General features: G+C 38.5%; 2 protein-coding genes across 2 annotated transcripts; both read right to left on the bottom strand.

The window, feature by feature from the left end:
* Positions 1-4,265: 4,265 nt before the first annotated feature.
* Positions 4,266-4,724, bottom strand: LOC116860409 (olfactory receptor 1020-like). Its single transcript, XM_032846464.1, has one exon. It carries the CDS (start codon positions 4,722-4,724, stop codon positions 4,266-4,268), a length of 459 nt encoding a protein of 152 aa, XP_032702355.1.
* Positions 4,725-8,321: 3,597 nt separating this feature from the next.
* Positions 8,322-12,157, bottom strand: LOC116860489 (olfactory receptor 5AP2). Its single transcript, XM_032846544.1, has 2 exons — positions 11,209-12,157; positions 8,322-8,371 (listed from the first exon to the last, which is right to left on the bottom strand). The coding sequence occupies exons 1-2, from the start codon at positions 12,155-12,157 to the stop codon at positions 8,322-8,324; spliced, it is 999 nt and encodes a 332-aa protein (XP_032702435.1).
* Positions 12,158-24,415: the final 12,258 nt, after the last annotated feature.

The raw sequence follows: 24,415 nt of genomic DNA, 5'->3' as shown, positions 1-24,415 counted from the left end.
CAGAATTCTGGGAATTAACCAAAGGCTTGCAGCAATCCCAGGAAAATGGCAGGGAATCCTGCTAAGAAGGGTGAAGTTTGTGGCATTTCTACTTGCTCTATTCCCACACACTTTCCCTAGTTATATAGGAACCTTGAAAACTGGAATTAGGACTACCTGGCTGTACACGTTGATCAGACTACATTGGGCTTTACATTTAAAATTTCTACATTTTAAATTGTGCCTTCCTCGGAGTCCAGCAAATCAAATTATTTACTGTTAATTCTGGAGTACAATGTTATAAGAGCTCTTTTATACTGTAATTATATGCTATAGATTAACATGCAGAGCAAAAATTTAAGCACTGAGGGCTAAGGTTTTCCTCAAACTCATTCTTTAGTAGAAATTTTTTAAACAGTTATTATCAACCATGGAAGTCAGAAAGCTATATGGCTTATCTATTAGTTCTTCTCTTGTCTTCGTTTCTATTGTCACTGAAGCCTGGGAGGAAAAGCCATGTGGGGAATGAAAAAGAGAGAAGGATGAGAAGTGGTTAAATGAAGAATTCTCAGTAGTGAATAGGGATTGTCAAGGCAACCACTTTTGGGCTTTCTCTATGCAATAGGGGCCCAAAGAGTTTTTACCAGGCCTGCTGGGACCATTTACTTTTTGAAATCCCATCATCACAAATTGCATATTCTTAGAAAATCAAGTACACTGAATGATCAGTATAGTAAAGGATGATGTTTATATGTTTATATACAATCTGACAAAAGCAGAAAAGGGAAAGCAGATAAAACCCTCAAATCTAGAAACTATAGAAAAACCAAAGGAGCAAAAGCTGCATTTTAAGTTTTGCCCTAAAGGTGCTGTGTCTGTACTGCCTTGTGGCCTGTTTTTTGTTTGTTTGTTTGTTTGTTTTTGTTACTGTTTGGTTTTTTTTCCTGATCCTCTACCCCATAAGGAGAGCCTGGCTGCTAGTCTAATCCAAACATTCATGTGTAACTATCACAAACTATACTAAGAAGCTTCTGACTTCTGGGATTTGTTTTTAAATATATTAGAATAAGTAGTGGTCAGCAGGCTAAGTAAGCCAAAATGTAGTAACTTTAATACTCTTAGTTGAGGGGACCCTGATCATTTCATTATGTGAAAAGTAAGCTCAAATCAATCATTTTCAATATAATAATATTACTCATCATTGCAACCAGTGTACTTTTAAAAACACTGCACATACTTGTATTTTTCTACAAGCAGACTTCCATGTGCTGTGATAGGCACGGTAGAAAATATGTAGGAATCCACAAAAGGCATCACATGGGAAAACATCTGACCCATCTACTATTAAAGTTAACACTAGTTTTAACATTCCTGTTGAGGTGTAAGCAGCATAAAGTGCCAATTCCTAAACTAGGAGTCCGTAAATGAGCAGTAAGTAGGCAAGGAATTTAATTATACTGAGTAAATGTACAGTGGACTGCACTAGCTATTATAAAGCAAGATTTCTTCTGATATTTCATAACTCCACCCTTACTTCCAACATACACACACATACACAAATACATACATACCCAGCTTGCTATACACATGATGAGTATCTGAGCCATTGCAGGCAATACTGTCCTTTCTAAAGAGATACAGCCTTGCCTGTAATCCAATTGTCTTGAAAGTATGTAAAATTGAGGCCACCATGCAAAAAGTCTGTGCAAGACAATGAGTGAATTCCTAGTATGACAGAGGAAACAACAGACAGACAGAAGGAGAGATAGAAAAAAAAAAAACACGGAGACCTCATGGCACTGAGCTAGGCCTGGGTTAGTTTGAATTAGCTTTGTGTTCCTCCATTGAAAAAGTCCTGAGTGCTCTATTGCTGTACTGAAATCACATTTACTTTACATAATATGAAAGATATAGGATGCTGAAATATCATGGTATTAAAATGTTTAAATTCAAAGAAGACAAGACAATTTGTTTCAAAAAGAATGAAACGATATCCAGTACTTCATCCAACCAGCTACCAGGGAACTTTTCTAACACTGACTTTCTAGAATGGTGGTTCTAGACAACTTTTAGTTCCAGATGCCAGAAGACATTTTGTCTTCCATCACCCTGTGTCTTCAGTTGGAATGATCTCCTTCTTAATTTTTTAAATTTTTCCTGACAGCCTGCTTATAAAGGCATGGAGATGTGTAGGTTGATATAAAGAGCTTTTGCTTCTTAAGGACCTCTTAGTCTATGTGTCTTTTTTTAAGATTTATTTATTTATTTGAGAGTGAGAGTGAGCAAGAACAGGGACAAAGGGAGAGACAGAGAGAGAGAGTGAGAGTGAGAATCTTTAAGCAAACTCCCCAATTAGCATGGGGGCTGGTATCGGGTTCAATCTCACGGTCCTGAGATCACAACTTGAGCTAAAACCAGGAGTCAGCCACTTAACCTACTGAGCCACCCAGGTACCCCTAATCTCTATATATTACACTGTATTTTTACAATTTCTTTCTCTAACCACTTGATTAGACCTTGATTAGAGCTGCAATATCTATAGAATCACAAGAATGGGCATGTTAAGTGTCTACCTTGGGAAGGATGACAGAGGGTCAGGGCAATCGTAAAGGAGGTAATATTTGTGCTGTGTCTTGAACTATGAAGAGCTCTCCAGAAAAAGAATGATGAGATAGAAAATGTGTTTTTGTTATGCAATGTCTGAAATAAAGAATAAAGGAAGATAAAAGGATAAGATTTGGATTCAGTTTCTTATCAAAAACTCTATGCTGTAATGAAAGCAAAAACTATTTTTTCGTCTTAAGTGCCCACTTTTCTATTGTGATCACAGTCTTTCCACAGCAAATTGGTACAACAGGGTCACACTTAGTATACTTTACCCAGTTCCAAATAGTTTGAAACACTTCATGTTTACATGTCAGTCATCACTATAAAGAAAATCCAGTCCTACTGTGGAGATATCTCAATGAAGAAAATACCAGTCAAACCAACTGAAAGCTTTAAATATATCCCAATGAAATTGCTGCCAGTGTTAAAACATATATGTATGATTGTTTGCTAAGGCACTAGGCAAAGTCTATCTATCTTGCTCTAGCTTTTTAAGCTTAAACTGTTTACCCATTCAAAAATCAAACAACATGACACTTTAACTACAGGATTTATAAGGTATACCTCTTTTCTAAATTCAGAAACCTCTGCTATACAGATCCTTGGTGTTCTTGTTCTATGATCCCTGCTCGTATTATCACTTGTTCCCTCAGGGATCCAGATTACTTGTCCAGGTTAGAAATACTTGACATGGGGGGCACCTAGGTGGTACAGTCAGTTAAGTGTCCCACTCTTGGTTTCAACTCAGGTCATGATCTTAGGGTCATGAAATTGAGCCCCATGTTGGCTCTATGCTCAGCATGGAGTCTGCTTGAGATTCTCTCTTCTTATCTCTCTGTCCCTCCTGCTCATTCTCTCTCTCTCTCTCTTTCTCAAAATAAATAAATAAATCTAAATAAGAAAGAAAAGAGAGGAAAGAAAGAAAGAAGAAAGAAAAAGAAAGAAAGAAAGAAAGTAAGAAAGAAAGAGAAAGAAAGAAAGAAAAGAAAGAAAGAAAGAAAGAAAGAAAGAAAGAAAGAAAGAAAGAAAGAAAGAAAGAAAGAAAGAAAGGAAGGAAGGGGAAATGCTTAACTTCAGCACCTCTGTCAGGATTAAGTTCTGATTTTTTTTTTCCTGGTTCACTGAGGATAAGAAGCAGTCTCTAAGCACTATTTGGGTCCTCTGGGTCAGCCTACTCCTTATCACCTGTCCTCTAGCAGTTTACATATACCACAATTCAATCATGAAGCCATCAAATGGGGAAAAAGATGGAGTCTTTCCTCTTGTATTCTCATCCACTTTTTATACTGTGTCTTATGCCTCTGAGCAGGGAGTTAAAATGTGATCTTTGATTATTTTCAAGCATATATGTTTTGTGGAATTAGTGGGATTTACACAGAGTCACCACATTCCCCAGGTTGCCAAGATGCTTGGTCCATCTCCACTATCAAAAACAACAATAACAAAACTCATGATGCAGTGAAATAGACCCAGGGTGAATGGAAGTGGATTTGGTCATTTCTATGTTTCCCCCAGAGTCCTAAAATCTCATTCTTTTCCTAATTCTAAGCACAGAAGTAAAAAGAGGTTGTTTTAAAAATTTTACCTAAGGAAGTTTTGACCTCCTTGTTTCTCAGACTATAGATGAGAGGATTTAACATGAGGATAATCACTGTATAAAACACGGATACCACTTTGTCTCAGTCCATTGCATAGCTGGTGCTGGGGCGCAGATACATGAACAGAATTGTGCCAAAGAAGATAGTGACCACCATCAGATGTGAAGCACAGGTGGAGAAGGCTTTGTGCCTTCCTTCAGCAGAATGGATCCTCAAGATGGCAACAAGAATGTACAGATAAGAAATGAGAATAATCAGGAGGCAGCTCAGTTCATTAAAACTGGCAAAAGCAAAAATGACTACTTCATTAACATGTGTATTCGAACAAGAGAGTTTCAGGAGGGGCGGAGTGTCGCAGAAAAAGTGGTTGATGACATTTGTGTGGCAGAAAGACAACTGAAAGGTGAAGCCAGTGTGAATGGCAGCATTCAGAAAGCCTGCAAGATATGTGACCAACACCAGAAGGACATTAGGATGAGGGGACATAGTAACGGTGTAAAGAAGAGGCTTGCAGATGGCCACATAACGGTCATAGGCCATCACAGCCAACAGGAAACCCTCAATGCCAGCAAAGGAACTAAAAAAGAAGAATTGAGTGGCACAGCTGCTAAATGAAGTGACTGGATTCTCCACCCAGAAATTCACTAGCATATTAGGGGTAATGACGGAAGAATAACAGAAGTCAACAAGGGACAAGTTACTGAGGAAAAAGTACTTGGAGTGTGGAGGCGTGAGTCAATCTTGATTAACAGGATCATGCCAAGATTTCCAAACACGGTGATCATATAGATGACTAGAAACACCATAAAAAGAAGGCACTGTAGTTCTGGATGATCCCCAAATCCCACAAGAATAAATTCAGTCACTGTTGTATGGCTGTTCATATCTTTGTCTCAGAATGGATGATTCTTTTGCTAGGATAAGAAAGAAACCAAAGGAATAAATTGGACAAAGAAAAAAATACCAGGAAAGTAAAATAGTTTCATCTCTGCTATAAGTAAGATTATCTCTTTGAATGCCCCAAGAATATGTGTATTAAAGCTCTTTATTTTCTTATGGCAGTGGAAAGAAATTCCTTAAGCAAACTCAGTAACCCATTTTATTTAAAATTAATATATGTGTGTGTGTGTGTTTATTGGTGTGAAGTCTTTGATGATTGACCCTATTTGTCTATATCCTACCTGACCTCCCAACTTTTCTCTCCTCCTCCCTTTGTCCTACTGCCTTCACATCCTACGATCCAATTCCTCGCACTCATCTTGGCAATAAAATATACAATACAGTTGAATACCCTTGCTGTATGCAGTTCTGCTCTGCCTGTTTTCTCTCAAGGCCACTCTGATCAGGTTTGCAACCTGTCGTTCCACAAAATGTCTCTTGTCTAAGGCATCAGGAATCTTTACATTGCCAAATCCCCTGGTCAGTTCTCATTCCCCATCTTTTTGATCTATCAATAACATTTGACAGAGTTGATTTCCTAACTATTCCTTGAAAGATTTTCTCTTCTTATCTTCCAAGAAACCAGACTCTGAGTTTTCCTCCTACCATGTGGGTCCCTCCTTCTCAGTCTCTGCTTACTCCTCCTCTTCTCTCAGACTGTTAAGGTTAGGGTAGCTCAGTCCTTAACCTTTCTCCTTTCCTCTTCACACTCTACCTTGCTGATTATTTGATTTTGTAAATTTAATTACCATCTATACACCTAAAACTCCTAAATTTATATCTCCAGCCCTGACCTTTTCTACAAATTCCAGACTTAAAATTCAACCGCTTACTCACATCTTCATATTAATATCAAACAACAGTTCAGCATGACCCAAAGCTGAATTCCTCATGCATGACCCTAATTTGCACCAAACACGGCATTCCTTATCTCAAGTTAATTACAACTCTATACTTTCATTTGCCCAGATGAAATTAAATAAATAGATAAATATTGAAGAATTTGATCTCTTCTCTTTCTTACACACTATATTACCAGTCTATCAGATAATTATGTTGGCTCTACCTTCAAAATATCTGTATCAACCACGTCCTACCACTTCCATTCCTACTAAAAATCAAGCCAACATTATCTTTCACCTAGATTACTGCAATAGTTTCTTAATGGATCTATCTTCAAAATTAGCTAAAACTTTACCCTGTAAAATAACCAATTTTAAAATTTTGTAGAGCTCAATTTTATGCATATATATATATACAAACGTACTTGTATTATATATGGCATTCTTGCTACAAAAAGTTCACTAAAATTCCCTGTTTTGCACACAGACACATATGTGTATATGTATATGTATGCATGTGTGTGTATATATATACACACATATATACACACATAGATATACATGTATATATACATTCATGTATGTATGTGTCTGTATATGCTGAATATTCTATAAAATTCTCATTTGTTATTAGTGATCCTAAATCCATGTCATATAAAGACAAAAATCCAAATTAGTTTAGTTGGGAACCTTAAATTTAGTGTTTCAGACATATCCTAATGGAGATCTTTAATTACTTTATACTTTTTTAGTCTTCTTGGAAACTTTCTATATATGAACACTTTGAGATCAATTAAATCTTCTTACCTTTGTTCTTAATATTCACCTGTAGTGGTTATTAGTTTAGTTTTGTCTTATTGCTTTTTGGAAGAACACAAGATTTCTGTCTTACAATGCAATGAAAATGGAAGTGGTAGAAGAGATCCAAGTATGACAGAATTAAGACATGGTTAATTAATTCAACAAAGAGTAGCAAATGCTGCTTCTGAATCTGAAACAGTCAGCCTTATTAAGTCTGTGATGCTCCTCTTGAGATTTTGTCTCTGCAAAACACTAAAAATCTAAAGCTTGAAATGTGTTAATCCAAAATTAAAACATGCATTTATTTTCCGCTGAGGTAATTGAACTATTTTCTCCCCAGTGAACCACTTATACCCTGGAGAGTAACAGGCATTTAGGGAGGTACAAAAACTATTTCATGGTCTTGAGACTCCATTGAGCATAACATTGAATTAAATGTATGAGATTGATGAGATCCTGCTCCCAAACTTCAGAATTCCATTAAAATGTGATTCCTATTCATTTCTACTAGAATATGGCTCTCAGTGCATTAACTGAGTAATTCAACAAATGATTTACTAGACTTGTGTTATGGAGCATACAACTATCCTTGGTACTGGTCAAGTAGCCAAAACATTGATCTCATTTATTACTTCATGCAGCTTGCATTCTGGAGTTGGGGTTGGATGGCTATTGCAAGATGATAGGGAAAAGTAAAGTCCAAAGCCTATTCATGAACTACCAGACTTATTTGATCAGTCACTCCTCCCCAAACACCTTGATTGCAATTCTTTTCCTTCTTTCATTTGTTCATGTCAACCCACATATATGTTGTCTCCTTACTATTCTTTTAACAAACCAGGGGAGATCTTGCCTCAGGGCCTTTATATTTACTATAACTATACCTGGAATGCACTTCCACAGACATTCAGATGATATTATCTTTAGTCAGTCCTTCTCAACTGTCATTTCCACAGAAAGCCTGGGTCTGATGCTACCATTCCCTACTCTATTGCCTGCGTTACTATTCTTCAAAACACCACTCTACCCATGCCAAACACACACACACACACACACACACACACACACACATCTAACAGCTCTATACACACACAAGGATATTTGGTATAGACAGTAAAGTCTTCACTCAAATACAAGGAGATGGGAAGAAGTTTCAGGAGATCAGAAATTTTAATTTTTTACCTGCTAAATCTCCAGTACAGGTTATATGCTGGTTTTTCCATTAGTAGTTCACCAGTTTTATTGAAGTATGTGTATGTCCAAATGCAACAATTATAGACATTAAATGTATGCAGGGTTTTGTATATTTATGAATAATCTCTGAATGGATGATGGGTAAAGATATAAAGGGTGTCTATTTTCTTATTTTAAACATGAACAGGGTATATGGCAAAAGATACAATTTATAACACAACGTGAAAAGGGATATTTTAAGGTCAATAACACATAGGTGTGATGCTAAGATACAGACCGCCCTCATAGTACAAAAGGTGTGATCATTCGATAGATGTTTGAGTATGATAACTAAGTGGAGGAAGCTAATTTTGTAATCCTTTCATGTGTCCAGAGTTCCTAGATACCAGGTTGTCAATTCAATGTATGAATCTGGAACCCAAGGAAGAAGTCAGGGTTAGACATGTGGATTTTGGAATCATTGCATATCTCTCAGATCATCTAAGAAGTGGGTACAGATGGAGAACCAAAGTACCATGAACTAATATATAGGATTAAGCCTTTGGCTCCAAGATTTGGAGAACAGCCTGAGGAGGAGGAGGAAAAGCTATCACAGTTACCTGGGGAAAAGTGGCAGCAGAAGGAGAAGGAAAATCAGAAGACTGAAGTGACATAGAAATCTTAAAATGTGTGTTTTGGGGGGTAGTTGAAGGAATTAATCATGGGAAATCCTTTTGAGATACCAAGTACGAGTATGGTAGAAGAGCAATCTTTAGAGGCAATAATGTTAAACTGTCATGTGTCCATGACAAGATTGGGTTCAATGGAGAAGTGACACAGAAATACAACTAGAACATGTAATGGGATTTGAGGAAATAAGGACAAAGATCAGAGGTAGTTCTTTTGAAAGATTCGTTGTAAATAGAGCAGAGAAATAGGTTGATGACTGGACAGGACTTTCAGCCAAAGAAATTTTTAAGAAGGGTGATATAGATGATGTTTATATACAAATGAGAACACTACAATAGTTTGAGAAACCGGTGCTCGGGGAGAGTAGATATCTGATTTCTGAACTAAAATTCATGGAAAGCTGCAAAGGTGTGAAAGAAGCAAGGGACACATTATCCATATGATAAATGGGAACCAAAGTATGTGTATAAAGATTATAGATGGTAAGATGGGGATAATCTTATTTAATTGTTTTTATTTTGGAGGAAGAAGTATGACACAAGATCAGCAACAGACAATGGCATGCTGAGAGGTTTTCTCTAATTGCACTAAGCAGTTTCAGTGTAGGACAGAACAAAGAAACAATTAAGTTTCCCTAAGTTGGAATTTAATCAGATGAACAGAATGGAGAGAAAATAGAACCATGGAATTGCAGGCGATTTAGAATGAGTCATTATTTTGTGGACCACGGAATTTCAGTTGGGCAATGAGTTAGTGATGAATATTGATCAACTGCCACCTTTCTTAGGTTTGTGAATAAGAAGCAGCAAAAGGACATATACTATAGCCTATGAGTTAGAATAAAAGGAACATGAAGAAAGATACCAAGCATGATACAATTTTGAATGTCTTTGAGAGAAACCTTGACTAACAGTTGAAAGTGGAGTGGTGCCTGCATGGTTCAGTTAGTTAAGCATCTGTTTCTGACTCAGGTCATGATCACAGGGTCCTAGGATTGAGCCCCAGGTCTGGCTTTCTGCTCAGTGGAGCGTTTGTTCCTCCCTCTCACTGCTCTCCCCCCACCTCTCTCTCTCTCAAATAAATAAATAATATTTAAGAAAAAACTTAAAAAAAAAAAGTTGAAAGTGGAAGTTAAAAGGCGATGGAAATATTCAGAGTGGAAAATATGAGTTAAGACATCCTTTGTGGTCTCTAACCAATTTGGTGGGAGGAAGAGGTGTTCTTATGTGGAGCATGAGAAGCACTGGTGTTCTTCCTCAAGGTCTGCAGTGGATAGAGGGATGGAAAAGAATAGAGAGAGTAGACATTTACCTGATTCCAAATCATCAGGCCTCCTTTGACATGCCATCTCACTGAAGAATGTGGTTTCCCCATTCCTCCCACACTGACAACCCCTTGTCCCACTACAGCGAGCAATAGATAGATAATTTATTTTCAATAAATGTTTATTGAAAATTATGTGAAACTCTGAAAATTACGTGAAAGATTAAAACTTAAAGTACATTGACTAGTACCCTCATAATAGTCCCGTTAATTTACAAAATCAGTAAAACACACATTATTGCTGTGGTACCCATATTATAACCCCTGATAAGGCTCCTTCTTGTATCTTGTTTGGTATTCTTGACATCCATGTGAGTAGAGTAGTGTTATTATTTTATGCTGGAGCATACCACTCAGATTTGCCTTTCAGTATTGAAATGTTTATTTTCTCAACTTCCAAGTGCAATGGCAACTGACCCTTCACAGTTGAGTTCCACTCTGGGAATTGCCCCTGCTGAAAGGAATTACCATGCCCAAGGGAGTGAGCCATTTCCAAAACTTGTCATTTTAAAACACCTGATTTTTTTTCCACAATTTGGGATATCTCTGAAGGATCATCTTGGCCACAGAGCTCCAAGTGGAATGGGATGACTACTCAATTGCAACTTCATCACTGTTCAATATCTATCTACTCAGCCCTGCTTCCCTCATTCCCTTTTAGCCTTCTAGGTATTATTCCTGGGAATGTTCTCCACTACATTTCCTGCATGCATACAGACATCTGTCTCAGAATCTGTTTGCTCAGATCCCAAAGACAATATTATTCAAGAAAAGCTAAATATTGAAATTAGAACTTAAACCAGGTCAGCCAAAACCAAGTATTTTGATACTTTACCAAGCACCAACTTTCCCATTATGTTTATTCATCCGGTAGGCCCATGGATAGACATTGAAGACACTAGAAGATTTAGAAATATACCCCATTTTAAGCAATCTACTTTAACATACACACACACACACACACACACACAGAGCTTAAGCAACCAGACAATAAAATTAATATGAAAACATATTTTCTTCTGCATAACAGGATGATATGTAACATGGCTTTACAGTATGTGTTTCTGTAAGATCTTTTTTTTAAAGATTTTATTTATTTATTTGACAGACAGAGATCATAAGCAGGCAGAGAGGCAGGCAGAGAGAGAGGAGGAAGCAAGCTCCCCACTGAGCAGAGAGCCCAATGCGGGGCTTGATCCCAGGACCCCGGGATCATGACCCAAGCCGAAGGCAGAGGCTTTAACCCACAGAGCCACCCAGGCACCCCTGTAAGATCTTCTTTAAGGCACCTTTCACATCCTTATTTTTCAAACTGTAGATGAGGGGGTTTATCATAGGGATCACCACTGTATAAAAGACAGATACAATCTTGTCCTGTTCCATTGAATAGCTAGATGTAGGGCACAAATACATGAAAAGAATCGTTCCAAAGAATATGGTGACAGCCATGAGGTGGGAGGCACAGGTGGAGAAGGCTTTGTGCCTGCCTTCTAAAGAAGGCATCCTCAAAATGGCAATAAGGATACACAGGTAGGAAATGAGAACAATCATAACACAACTGATGACATTAAAACTGGAGAAAGCCATGATCACAATGCCATTGATGCGAGTGTCAGAGCAAGAGAGTTTGAGCAGGGGTGGGGTGTCACAGTAGAAATGGTTGATCCTGTTAGACCCACAAAAGGACGATCTGAAAGTCATTCCTGTGTGTATGGCTGCATTCCCAAAACCTGCTAGGAAAGAGGTAACTACTAGCAAAAGGCAAATTTTCCCAGACATGAGAACTGAATATAGCAGAGGGTTCCAAATGGCTGCATAGCGGTCGTATGCCATCATGGCCAACAGAAAACATTCAGTCCCTAAGAAGGAACCAAAGAAGTAGAACTGGGCAGCACATCCGTTAAAAGAAATGGTTTTATTCTCAGCCAAAAGGTTCACCAGCATCTTAGGAGTGATGGAAGAAGAGTAAGAGGCATCAACAAAAGACAGGATGCTGAGAAAGAAGTACATGGGGGTGTGGAGACAGGGATCAATCTTAATTAACACAATCATCCCCAAATTACCCACCATGGTCACCATATAGATTAACAGAAACAATCCAAAGAGGACAATTTGTAGATCTGAATTGTCTGAGAGTCCTAAGAGGATAAATTCTGTCACTTCTGTTTTATTTCTGCCTTGGCCCTCCTTCATATATCTTATCATTTCAGCTGCAATAAGAAAGAAGGGGGAACATGGCAATTTGGTCAGATTAATCCATGATAGAGCCATAAACATCTTTTACTGACATATATAAATAGAAATTCTACAAGTGTTTTGGACATGATGTTAAGTTAAAAGATATCAAAAGACTGTGATAAGTTCTAGGTGTACTGTCCACTAACTAATAAGCTTGAGATGTGACTTAATATATCCATTAAGTAAGAGCACTTCTAGCATTAATCATTTATTGGATAATTATAAGAACTTATCTTTAAGATGTATCTCACTTCATTATTTATGACAAATACATTAGTTGATATATATATTACCATATTGGTTGATATATTAATATATACCCTTTGGGGGTGGGTATATATGTACGTATATATATGTATATGTGTGTGTGTGTGTGTGTGTGTGTTCTGGAGAAAGATGGCAAATGAATTCAAGCCTGCCTGTTCCTCCACAGTATTAATGGAATAAGTAAAAAATAGCAAAAGTTAGTAAAATTAGTCAAAAGTACCAAACAAGAAGAAAAAAGTTGAATCTTCTGGGGATGGGGGGAATCTTTAAAAATTGCTATTCCAAGGAAAGAAACAGAGGAAATTTGCATACAACTAGCACGATTGCAAACTTGCTGTAATTTCTCAGTATCAGCATCTACAGGAGGGGAAAAATTGTTGGTTAAATATTGAGAACGTTGAATAATTCTCTCCAATATTTAGAGAATGTGATTGCAGGAATGAGGTAAAAGAAATAGAATAAGCCACAGCAATGAGAACCTCTACTTAACACTCAGATTCACAGGATCACATCAGACCCAGAAAACAGCAGCAGCAGCACATGGCATATCCCAGTCATGAGGCTGAACTGGGAATAATTAACTGCTAGGTCATCTAAATGAAAATTAGATTCACCCCACATAAAGTGTAAAAAAGCCAAATACAGGACAAAAATAAGAAAGGAAGGCAGGGAGGGGGAGGGGAAGGATAAAAGAAAACCCAGCATAGAGCTTCCAAGTAAACAGCTCCAGTGGAATTCTTTTCCACTTCAAACCCAATCCCCTACCCCTTCCACAACCTCAGATTATTGAACAATAGATAACACTGTCCTGGGTTAGCTGTCCAGTCATAGCTCAAAGTGTTAAATCCTTTAACATTCACAACAGGAAGTTATCTGATACTGTCTAAAATTAAAACATGAGACCAAAGTAACCCAATGTTACTCTGTGCTAATTCTGGAGATCATAGATCTCTTGAGCCCAGTTGGAGAGAAGAGTGGCAAGAAACTGATTCCATTCTCATAGACACTGCCATACTCAGAAGTGCTTATCCATGCTCTGCTCCAGCTGGTTTCCACTGGGATAGGGACTCCATATCCTCACCAGTGATCAAACCAGCCATTGTTATACAGTACTGTAATGCTTTCAAACTGTCAGTGCACCCATTATCTTACCCTAGCTGCACGGCAAATCTGTGCGGGAGATAAGCAGCTATTACCCTAAAAGTGTTAATAAGATTATCTTTTGTTAGATGAGGTCAGTGAAATGTAGGGCTTTCTTGGCTATTAGTCAAGAATGGTGAATTTGGGACTAGAACAATCCTGGGTTTGAGACCAAATTATGGTGGTTCCTCAATACTGCATTGCCCCTCTCCCTGTTTCATAGGACAGTTGTACAGTCCCAGTCCTCTTCCTTGGAATAATCTTGTTGTCTGAATTTCAAAGAAGACCATCTCCAGAAGGAAATAAAAAGAAGAAATGGATCTTTTTCTCTCATATTCAATCAGAAACTTTCCCTGAGAGAGGACTATCCTATCAGCAATAGTGAAAAATAAATAAATGAAATGCAGTGCATACTATGCACATGCGCGTGCGTGTGTGTGCGCGCACGCTAGAGACACAAAGAAAAGCAATGATGAATTAAGTACTAAAGTGTTTTGCGCATTCCCTGTGCTCTATAGGCACTGTGTTAAGTACTTTTCCTGCAATATTTCATTTAAATCCTGTGAGACTGACAGTATTATAATCCTCATTTTGCACATGAGAAATTGGAGCTACAAAAGATCTGTGACTCTCCTAGAGTTACAGAATTAACCTAATGGAATCTAATTTATACCCAACTAATGCAATTCTCATTCTCTTAGCATTTGAGATTATTAAGAATGGCCCCATCAATAACAAATGTGAGCACTAATACACAGAATAATTGCTATTATAATTATTAGGGCTTCATTAATATACTAGAATACATTTAGTTACAGAAAGAAAAAAAAAAAAACTGTATATCTCCTAGAGAGAAAATTTAGTTGCAGTAGCTGACAATTGTCTTTCTTAGAACTTGCATTCATTATTTGCATTATTAACAAAATACCACTTGTTTTGCACCTGCTGCTACGAATTGCATGCTACCATCTCTACTCTCCCCTGGAAAATATACCCTCCCCATCACCCCCTTGCTGAGATTTTGCGGTCATCAATCCAGAGATTCTTAACAAAAGTTTTCAATTCCTTGGAGTTCCCGAAAACAATAGTGAGATCTGAGAATTTCTAGCATTTAAAAAGACCTTCAAATCATATTATTTATTGCTGCTTATATTTCTCTTAATGACTTACAAATATTATCGCAAGAAAAATAGAACTTATTTAACATACCTTCTTAGCCTCTCAGTGCTCGTGGTGCTTTGGGTATGTAGGTAGTTGGAGAAAGGTGCAGCCTTGTGGATTTTTCTTCAGGTCAGTAAGTTACTTGGGCAGAACGCTTTATATTTTTTCCTGACCTTTCTTGACTGCTTGACTTCTTTTTGGTACTTTTGCTCGTTTCTGTCCAATGCTTAAACTCACCCAAAACAAAACAAAACACACAAATCAAACCTTCTTCTCAGAGAAGGCATTCATCAATTCTCCCACATCAAGAAGTAGATACTGGAATGGATTTAAGGCATCACCCACTACAGAGATAAGACAAATAAAACCCTTTACACCTTCCCTGTCTAAAGAGAATTACTTTGCCTTCTTTCTTACTTCTCCTTGAAAATAAAAATTCTGATTTGTTATACCAGAGTATAATACATTTTAAAATATGGAATACATCACTGCAGTGCAGCTGTAATATTGTTTGCAATTATTTCCAATTGTAGAGTCTCTGGATCAGACTCTGGAGTAAGCATTCTGAAGTATCTTAAATAGGATATATTGCTTGTTCTTTAGTGCCTGGGGACTGCATCCCTCATGTCATCTCATTTTAATCTACTTGTTTTTCCCCCTGAAGCTAAGGAAATCTTATGTCCTCTTCACATTTCTCTCCTTTGCTCTAGGGACACCAGTGGAAAATGAATTTCCAGTTCCATATTTCTAGCCCTCACTAAACATCCCTCTTATGTCTCCCCTAACAGCTGGTTGTCTGATTCCCTTAAGAGCATTGAAAGAATCCACAAAATAGCAGGTTAGCTCTACCTCCACCTTCTGGAAGGACTTTGTATACATCTAAGAAATTATGCTCCCTGGATCATGGTGGGGGGTCTGATTGGAAGAAATGCACAGACATAGATATAGAGTGGGAAATCTCAACTATCTTCAGAATAAGAAGAGAACTCATTTCTAATCCTAGCTTGAGCGTCACTGAAGGAAGTACCAGATGATGCTCTATCTCCCTGCCACCAAGATGGGGACCATCAGAAATTAGGGTACAATGTGATCTTTATGGAGCACTGAGAATTCACACCAGATATTGGAATATAAACTTGGTGTCATAAAAGATAACTCACTGACAGCTTGCAATGAACTTTTGTGAAGAACTATGGGACTCTAGGGGCTGCCTGAGTGGCTCAGTTGGTTAAGTGTCTGCCTTCAGCTCAGGTCATGATCCCAGGGTTCTGGGATCGAGCCGTGCATCAGGCTCTCTGCTCAGCCGGGAGCCTGCTTCTGCCTCTCTCTGCCTGCCTCTCTGCCTACTTGTGATCTCTTTCTCTATTTCAGTCAAATAAATAAAGAAATCTAAAAAAAAAAAAAAAAAAAAAAGAACCATGGGACTATAAAGCCCAAGGAGTCAGGCAACAAGCATTAATGATCAACAAATAGATACCACACTAACTTGTAAGGATGGGACCTCCCCTTTAGAGGAGCTTGTATATTAATATGAGTTACAACCAGCTGGTCATCTCCCAGGTCATAATTAGAAGAGAGTAGGGCTAAGCAATAATAGCAACTAATAGATTAACTGAGTGTGTACTGTTTGCTGTGTGTCCTCCTAAACAGATGCATTTTCAGACTGCTGTTAAGCACCTTCACCAAATTAAGTAAACTGGGGCCTTGAGAAGTCACTTTTCCAAATAGCTAATACACTCAACCTGGGACTCGAACATGATTTTTTCTCACTCCAGAATGAGCACTGCTGACCATTTTGTGTTACCGCAGCCCAAAAGTAGCAAAGATTTTGTGAAAAACATCCCTCTGTTAAATACAAAGGACACATCAACCACAATAATGACTAACGACTTCTCTGATGTCCTCTGGACAAGACTGATTAATCGGGAGGGATATCTATGGTACTCGTGATGGGTCATTTTACATGCCAACTTGTGGGAGGCCACGGTATGGCTTGAGAAGAGGACCAAAGCAAGGCCCTGACTTGTGCCTCCTTTAAAGGCTGAGTAGCCGAGCAAAAGTCTTAGGTTGATAAAGTCAAGTAGCACTGAGAAAGTATCTGTGCTATGTGTTGTGCACTTGCCTACGTGACTTCCCACATGTTTGTTAGTCTGATAGAGACGATTTAGTCGGGGTCATGAATTCTTGGCTGGTCCTTGCTGTCCTTGCACAGGCCATAAACTACACCATTGTAAGATTGTGCTATGCTTACATAAACTATGTCTTGAGTGGCCTTGAAGTCAGTACATCTGGCGCTAGAAGGTCTGCTCTTGGTGCTTGGGAGATAGATAATGGGAAAGCTTGAAGGATTTCTGTGCATGTTGCAAACTCTTTAATAATCAGCTAAAAATAGATACTTTCTTATGATTGCTTCTGTTAGCTATATAATGCCTCACAGCCTTGAATAAAATTGGCACTATTGGACATCCTCCTTGGTGCTCCTCCTGCCCCCATCTCTTTGTCTCTTAATTTCTTTTTACCATCCTCTTAACTTCACGTTCCTGAACGATTTGTCGCGCCGGCCGCGACACCAACTTGACTGAGCTAAGGGATGCCCAGAGAGCTAATAAAACACTGTTTTTGGATGTGTCTGTGAGAGTGTCCCAGGAAGACATTAGCATGTGCATCAGCAAAGTAAAGAACATCGCCCTCATCAGTGTGGGCAGGCATGATCCACTCCTTTGAGGGCCCATCCAAATCTGCATATCCATCCCCCATTGGGTCTGCTTCTCTGGGGAATTCTGAGTAATACGGAAATCTTGGTGCTGGTTGCTAAGAAAAGAATGAATCTGAATATCAGTAGAGATATTAGGGGTGGAAAGGTGGAATAACTAGATGTTTAACTTAGTAAATTATATCACCCCTTAATTGAGAACTACTATTTAATAACAGATGCCTAGCATTTCAGAAAGATCTCTGTGGAGGTGGTGTTTTTCCTCCAGGGGACATTATGGAAATTGATGGTCGTCACAGTGAAGGGGCTACACTATAGAATCTGGTGGGTAAGGGGCAAGGATGCTAAAAGCCTGCAGAGTGCAGTACATTCCCTAACAACAAAGAACTCTTCCTGCCCCACAGACTGCAAGTATATCTCAAGTATAAGACAAAAAATCAATCCATGAATATTAAAGGATTGTATCATAAATTATTTTTTTTATTTCTCCTCTTTAAATTATGTGTGCAGATAAATCATCTATGAATGCCATTTCAGGGACATAGATGAACAGCATAAACTATTTGCTATAAAACTGTCATTTCATTGCTGAAAGAATACATGTCCACTGTCCCAGGTGATAGTTCCATACCACTCACTAGCCACCAAGAGTTTCAAACAAACAGATTTTACATAATCTGGCAAAACCGAGATGAGAATTCTCTTGTTCAGCTTTGGAGGGTCGTTTTATTTTAACTAAAGATTTATTTGGGCAGCAGAAGATGCAACTACCTTATAACACACCATACATAAACATGCTACTTTGACTACTACTGTACTATGATTATTAAAAAATGGAAAATTTACTGAATTAATAAAATGTAAAATTAACCTAATAACCTCACATAGACAAACAAATCTCCAGTTAGAAAATGTATGTGGAAGAGAAGATCCTCATTTTTGATTGCCAAACATAAAAGATCTAAGTGTAAACCAAGTAAGAAATATTCAAAACTTCTGTGAAGAAAAAGAGTGAAAGATATAGAAGTAGGGGTGCCTGGGTGGCTCAGAGGGTTAAAGCCTCTGCCTTTGGCTCAGGTCATGATCTCAGGGTCCTGGGATCGAGCCCCGCATCTTGGGCTCTCTGCTAAGCAGGGAGCCTGCTTTTTCCTCTCTCTCTGCCTACTTGTGATCTCTGTCTGTCAAATAAATAAATAAAATCTTTAAAAAAAAAGATATAGAAGTAGACTTGAACAGTATGAAGACATGCACACTATCTGATAGCAAGACCTGATGGCATAAATGTGGCAATTCTCCCTAAGTTAATTTATAAATGTAATGTAGTCCCAATAATAATATCCTCAGATTTGTTTCCCAAATAAGTTGACTATAAAGTTTACATAAAAGATTAAAAACAGGGCCGCTTGGGTGGCTCAGTGGGTTAAGCCTCTGCCTTCAGCTCTGGTCATGATCTCAGGGTCCTGGGATCGAGTCCCGCATCAGGTTCTCTCTCAGAAGGGAGCTCGCTTCCCCCCTCTCTCTCTCTGCCTGCATCTCTGCCTACTTGTGATCTCTGTCAAATAAATAAATAAAAATCTTTTAAAAAAAGATTGAAAACAATATTCCGTTATAGCCATGAAAGTCCTGGAATAAAACAAAAGAGAACAAATGGAGATGGGGACTAGATTATACCGATGTTTAAGGGCACTTATAACTGAAAAAATTATTGATGAATGAGTTGTATGAAATGGTGAAAGAACAAGGGAACAGAATAGAACAATACACATATAGACAATATGAAATGAAATGAAAATTCAATTCAGAACGTAGGGAAAGATCATTGATGGCTGGGTAAGGCCAAGGTTATTTATTGCTGCATTTTTTAGAGATTTTATTTATTTATTTGAAAGACCGAGAGAGAGAGCGCCTGGGTGCTCCAGAGAGAGAAAGAGAGCATGAGCAGGGGAGGGGCAGAGGGAGAGAAAAAAGCAGACTCCCCACTGAGCAGGGAGCCCTACAAGAGGCTGGATCCCAGGACCCTGAGATCATGACCTGAGCTGAAGGCAGACACTTAACCAACTGAGCCATCTAGGTGCCCCCGCATTTTTTTCTTCTTATAGCAAAAGATTAGAACCAACTCAAATGTCTATCAATAGGGTACTTGATAGATAGACAATAGTACCTCCACACAACAGATTATTATGCATTTGGAGAAAAGTCTGACTTGACAATAAATGTTATAAGTGAATATGTCAATGGTATTAGGCATTAACTTTTCATCCTAAAATAAGATTTAAGAATACAGATAAAAAAGTCAGATGAAAAAAACAAGATCCACCATCTTCTCCCTACAAGAGCTCACCTCAGGATTAAGGATTGAAAAGTGAAAGAATAGGGAAACCTATCACAAAAGGTTTTATTTTTTTAATTAGCATTTTTTATTTTATTCTTGAATCTCTTCTTTTAGGATAAACTTTATCTCAAGTCAAATAACATTTCCAAATTAAGCACTTTAAAAAAAAAAATACCATGTAGGCACTGTTCATTTCCCTTTTCCTTCATGCAATGGGAAGGTAAACCGATTCATGTGTCATCTCTCATATGCATTTCATGTACTGGTATACCACCCTTGTGCCAGATTCACTCAGAGAAAAGTCAGCTATAAACATGGCTAATCCAGGGGCACCAGGGTGGCTCAGTCACTTGAGCTTCTGCCTTTAGCACAGGTCATGATCCCAGGGTCCTGGGCTCGAGTGCCACATGGGGCTCCCTGATAAGTGGATAATCTGCTTCTCCCTCTGCCTCTGCCTGTTCCCTCTGCTTATGCTCTCTCTTTCTCTGATTAATAAATAAATAAATCTTTAAATAAATAAATAAAGATGGCTAATCCATACAACATGGGAGGTATCACCCTCTGTGAAAAGACTTTCAGGCATCAACAACAGACCTTTCTAAATTACCATCAAAATCACACCCAGTAGGGAGCTTTTAGGGGCCAGAAAAACAGTGCTGTGCTGCTCTTCTTCTCAATCACCACCACTCCCTGGAGTGGTGGGAAAGAATTCCTTTGTGTTTCCCTCTTTCACATTAAGGCTCAAGGCCCAGAGAGTGAATTCCTCAGGGGTGACTGTTCATCAGCTTTTCCAGTCTCCCATGAGAGCAGAAATCATGTCATCTCTTTTCCTCTGGGGATAACGTGGGACTCTGAAACAATAAAGCTCCTGCACACAGGAGCAAAGGTGGGTGAGCAAGGAGCTCAGGCACATCTACCTGAGTGAGTCACTGTCTTCGTATCCTTCTCAGAATATGTGTTCACTGTAACTCATCAAGCGAAGAGGAGACAGTCAACCTCTCACCATCAGGTAGAAAACACGTCAGAGCACAGGTCAGCACTGGAACACAGAGAGAGAGATGACCTCTTAGGAGAGGAGCATGACCCTGTCCCTGCTCTTCTCAGCATGGCTTTGCCTGGCTTCAGGTCCATGCAGTTCCAAAATTTCAAGAGGAGACATGGACTATGGGTCTGGCTTTTAGGTACCTCATAAGGAATACAAACTCAGAAAAGGCTAGAACTGGAAAGTTATACAGAGTTTGAATTCTTCACCCCATTCATTTCAGAGATAAGTAAGTTGCATCTAATGTAGCAATTCATCAGCTCAAACACTACCTGGTGGAAAAAATGGGACAACAACCAGGATTCCAGTTTTTTACTCCAGAATTCTTTTCATAGAAACATGCAAAAGCAGGTGATGCATAGAAATCTAAAATATCTTTGTCCTATATTTGCTTCTATAAGACAATACTTTTGTTGGCCTTTTTTTTTTTTTAAATATTAGAGTTTAACAAGTTTGGAATATACTTATTTATTCACTATTCTACTATTTCTTCAAGAGTCAGGTCGGTTGACGTTTAGCTACACGAAACTAAAAATCTACATATAAAGATTTTCTTTTAACTCTGATTTTGAATTTGATAGCCTCATCTCTACTTTTTTTGTCATTTAATAGGAATGCTGTGGAATTAAAATCACACCTTCACTAAAGCCTAAAGCAGTCCATGATACATCACACGTATGGAATAAGCACAGGAACTTTATTTTCTAAACGCTGTGAGCACACAATCATGTACTGAGTTAAGTCTTACACAACTACAGTTGCACTGACACAACTGCCAAATGAATTAAGCATTTAGCACATGACAATCACTGAATTTACTACCAGATGATTGATGGATTATTGATTAACTGGTTGATTGATGATAGATGATAGAATATACATACATACTCTAACCAACTTTTTTGAAGAAAGTTACTAAGTAAGACATTAATCTCATCCATAGGTGAAAAGCTGAGACTCTAAGTAGATGCGTAGTGTTGCTAGAATTCAAAAGTTGTAAGTGGCAAAGCCTGAATTTGTCTGTCCGCTATAAGCGAGAACAGGCAGGGTGCTTTCTGACTGGTGAAACCCCTGCTCATACACGTCCTCTTTAAACTGGAACTTGAATTTATAAGGGAGGAAAGAATGACTTTCTGATCCCATTTTCCAAATGACTGAAATGATTTAGTAGACACATGCTCCCCTGCAGATCAGCCCTGAGCCCCATGCTGCACCCTAACCAGGAGTCTCTTACTCCTAAAACGGCTGCAGCCTGGCATCCCCTGCACTTTGAAGCTGGATGTTTGGGTCTGTCTCCTCCTCTATAAAATTGAGGTTAGACAGAATGAGTCCTCCCAATTGCCATAATAGCAATATTTTCCCTTTTTGCTGAAGGGAAAGAACAAGCTAAAAACTGGGAAGACTGAGGCAGACCCCTCATATCCTTCTCATGATGGGTTACTTCCCTATTTCTAGGTTAAGCAGTGAGAGAAAAAATGAACACAGTGCTGTGTATGCAATCGGTAGTCCCAGACCCAATTGCCAGTTCTGCTCCCAACTCACTGTGTGATTTCACAGGTCTCCTCATTAATATAACCTGTGAAGTGACATACCCATCCATGTAGAGTGACAATGAGAGGAACTGAAGTAGGGACAAGTACTTTGTTGCTGTTTTTGCTTTGTTTTGTTTCGTTTTCACAGCTTTGTTGAGCTGTAGCTGAAATACACTGTTCCTCCCACACACGCCTCCACCCAGGCAATCACTGATTGGCTGTCACTATCGATTAGCTTGCAGTTTCTAGCAATGGGATAACATGAGGTCTACTCTCTTATCTAGCTCTCTTCTCTCAACCTAGTTATTTTGAGATTCGTCCATCATATTGCATGTATCAATCATTTTTTTTCGTTTAATTGTTCAGTAGTAGTCTATTTTATGGACATACTAAAATTTGTTTATCTTCTTACTTATGGATGGGCCTTTGGGTTGTTCCCAGGTTTGGTGTTTTGTGGGGGAACAGGCTGGTTCATACAGCAGATATGTGTGTGTTTAGGCGATGTACTCCCACAATGTTTTCCAAAGTGGTTGTAGTATTTTATACTCCTAGCAACAGGGATGCAATTTCCAGTTCCTCCACGCCCAGGTCAACCCTTGGTATGGTTCATCTTTTTAAATTTTAGCCATTCTAATGAATGTGTAGTAATATCCCACTGTGGTTTTAATTCATGTGTCCCTAATACAAAAGATTTGAGCATTTTTCATGCATTTATTTGCTATCCATATATCTTCTCAGGTGAAAGCGTCTGTCCAAGTCTGGCCCATTCCTTTTGGGTTGTTTGTTTTCTCATTCATGAGTTTTAAAGTTCCTTCCATAGTATGGGTACAAATTCATTATAAGAAATGCCTTTTTCAGATAATTTCTCCAAGATTTCTCTTTTTATTCTCTTTCCTAATTGACCTGATGTATGAAATGATGCATACATTCACAATATATTACGAATATATCTGAAAGTATTTTATAAACTATATACACTCTCGGGCAAATATATGGTACTGATTATCCACTATTAGACCCCTTCTTCATTGCAGTTGCTTATATTCTATGCAGAAACTGAAAGATGGGAGCACGACTTTCAACCATGCTGGGATTTAAGATAGCCTGTTATAAATGTCCACACCCCTCTGAAAGACACATTAGACTACTCTGCTTTCCTGTCTTTCTTCAGCAGTAAACCAGACAGAGGAGATAGCGCTGACTTCTCCCTCAGATTTAATAGAGAATGCTACTGATGTCTAACGTGCTGCATGTTCCGGCCTGATCTGCGTTGGCGCTGTGTGGTTTGGCCCACTTTCGTGTTACAAGCCTTCAGTGAAGTGGAGATTCATCCACCCACCAAGGAAAAAGCTCATATATGCTGCCGTCTGACCACAGAGGTGGATAGTGCTTTCTCTAGCCCCTCGGAGTGAGGAATCCTGGATCTTAACTCTGAACTGAGCTATGGAACAACCTGTTGGCTAAGCCATAGAACTGACCAAAGATACAGCTGTTTTATCTTCCTGATTATGCCCCACGCCAAATCCCTGAGTGCTTCTAAGTGTTAAGGAAATGAAAGGACTAATTCTGTGTCCATGCTGGATAGGTAAGACAGGAAGACAAAATGCAGGTGCAAAAATAAAGAGGTATAACCTTCATTAAACCACATATACACAGAAGACAATAGAGTGAAGTGAACTTGAGAGTTCAGACAGACCCAGCTCTGCTGCTTACTGGCTCCTAACATTGTTGACATTACTTAATGTCTAGCCTTATTCTTTTCAGGTATAAGATAGACACAAGGGTGGTACCTATTTCAAGGAGTTGTGAGGATGAAATTAGGTAACGTGTAGAAGCACTCAAAGATCCGGCAAAGAGTTAACACTCAATAAATCCTGTTTGTTTTTTTTTAATTATTATTACCCACTACCTTTTCCAATATTGCTCACCTTTTGCTCCAAGTATTTTACTTTCTCCATGTGTGTGTATGTTTGTGTGCGTGTGTGTGTGTCATATGCTATAATTTGAGATTTGAGGGATTTTCAGTTTTCATTTTTGT

The sequence above is a fragment of the Lontra canadensis genome, unplaced genomic scaffold (assembly GCF_010015895.1).
Source record: "Lontra canadensis isolate GAN:19392208 unplaced genomic scaffold, GSC_riverotter_1.0 scaffold176, whole genome shotgun sequence".
Lineage (NCBI taxonomy): Eukaryota > Metazoa > Chordata > Mammalia > Carnivora > Mustelidae > Lontra > Lontra canadensis.
This window is presented reverse-complemented; position numbering and strand designations above follow the sequence as displayed.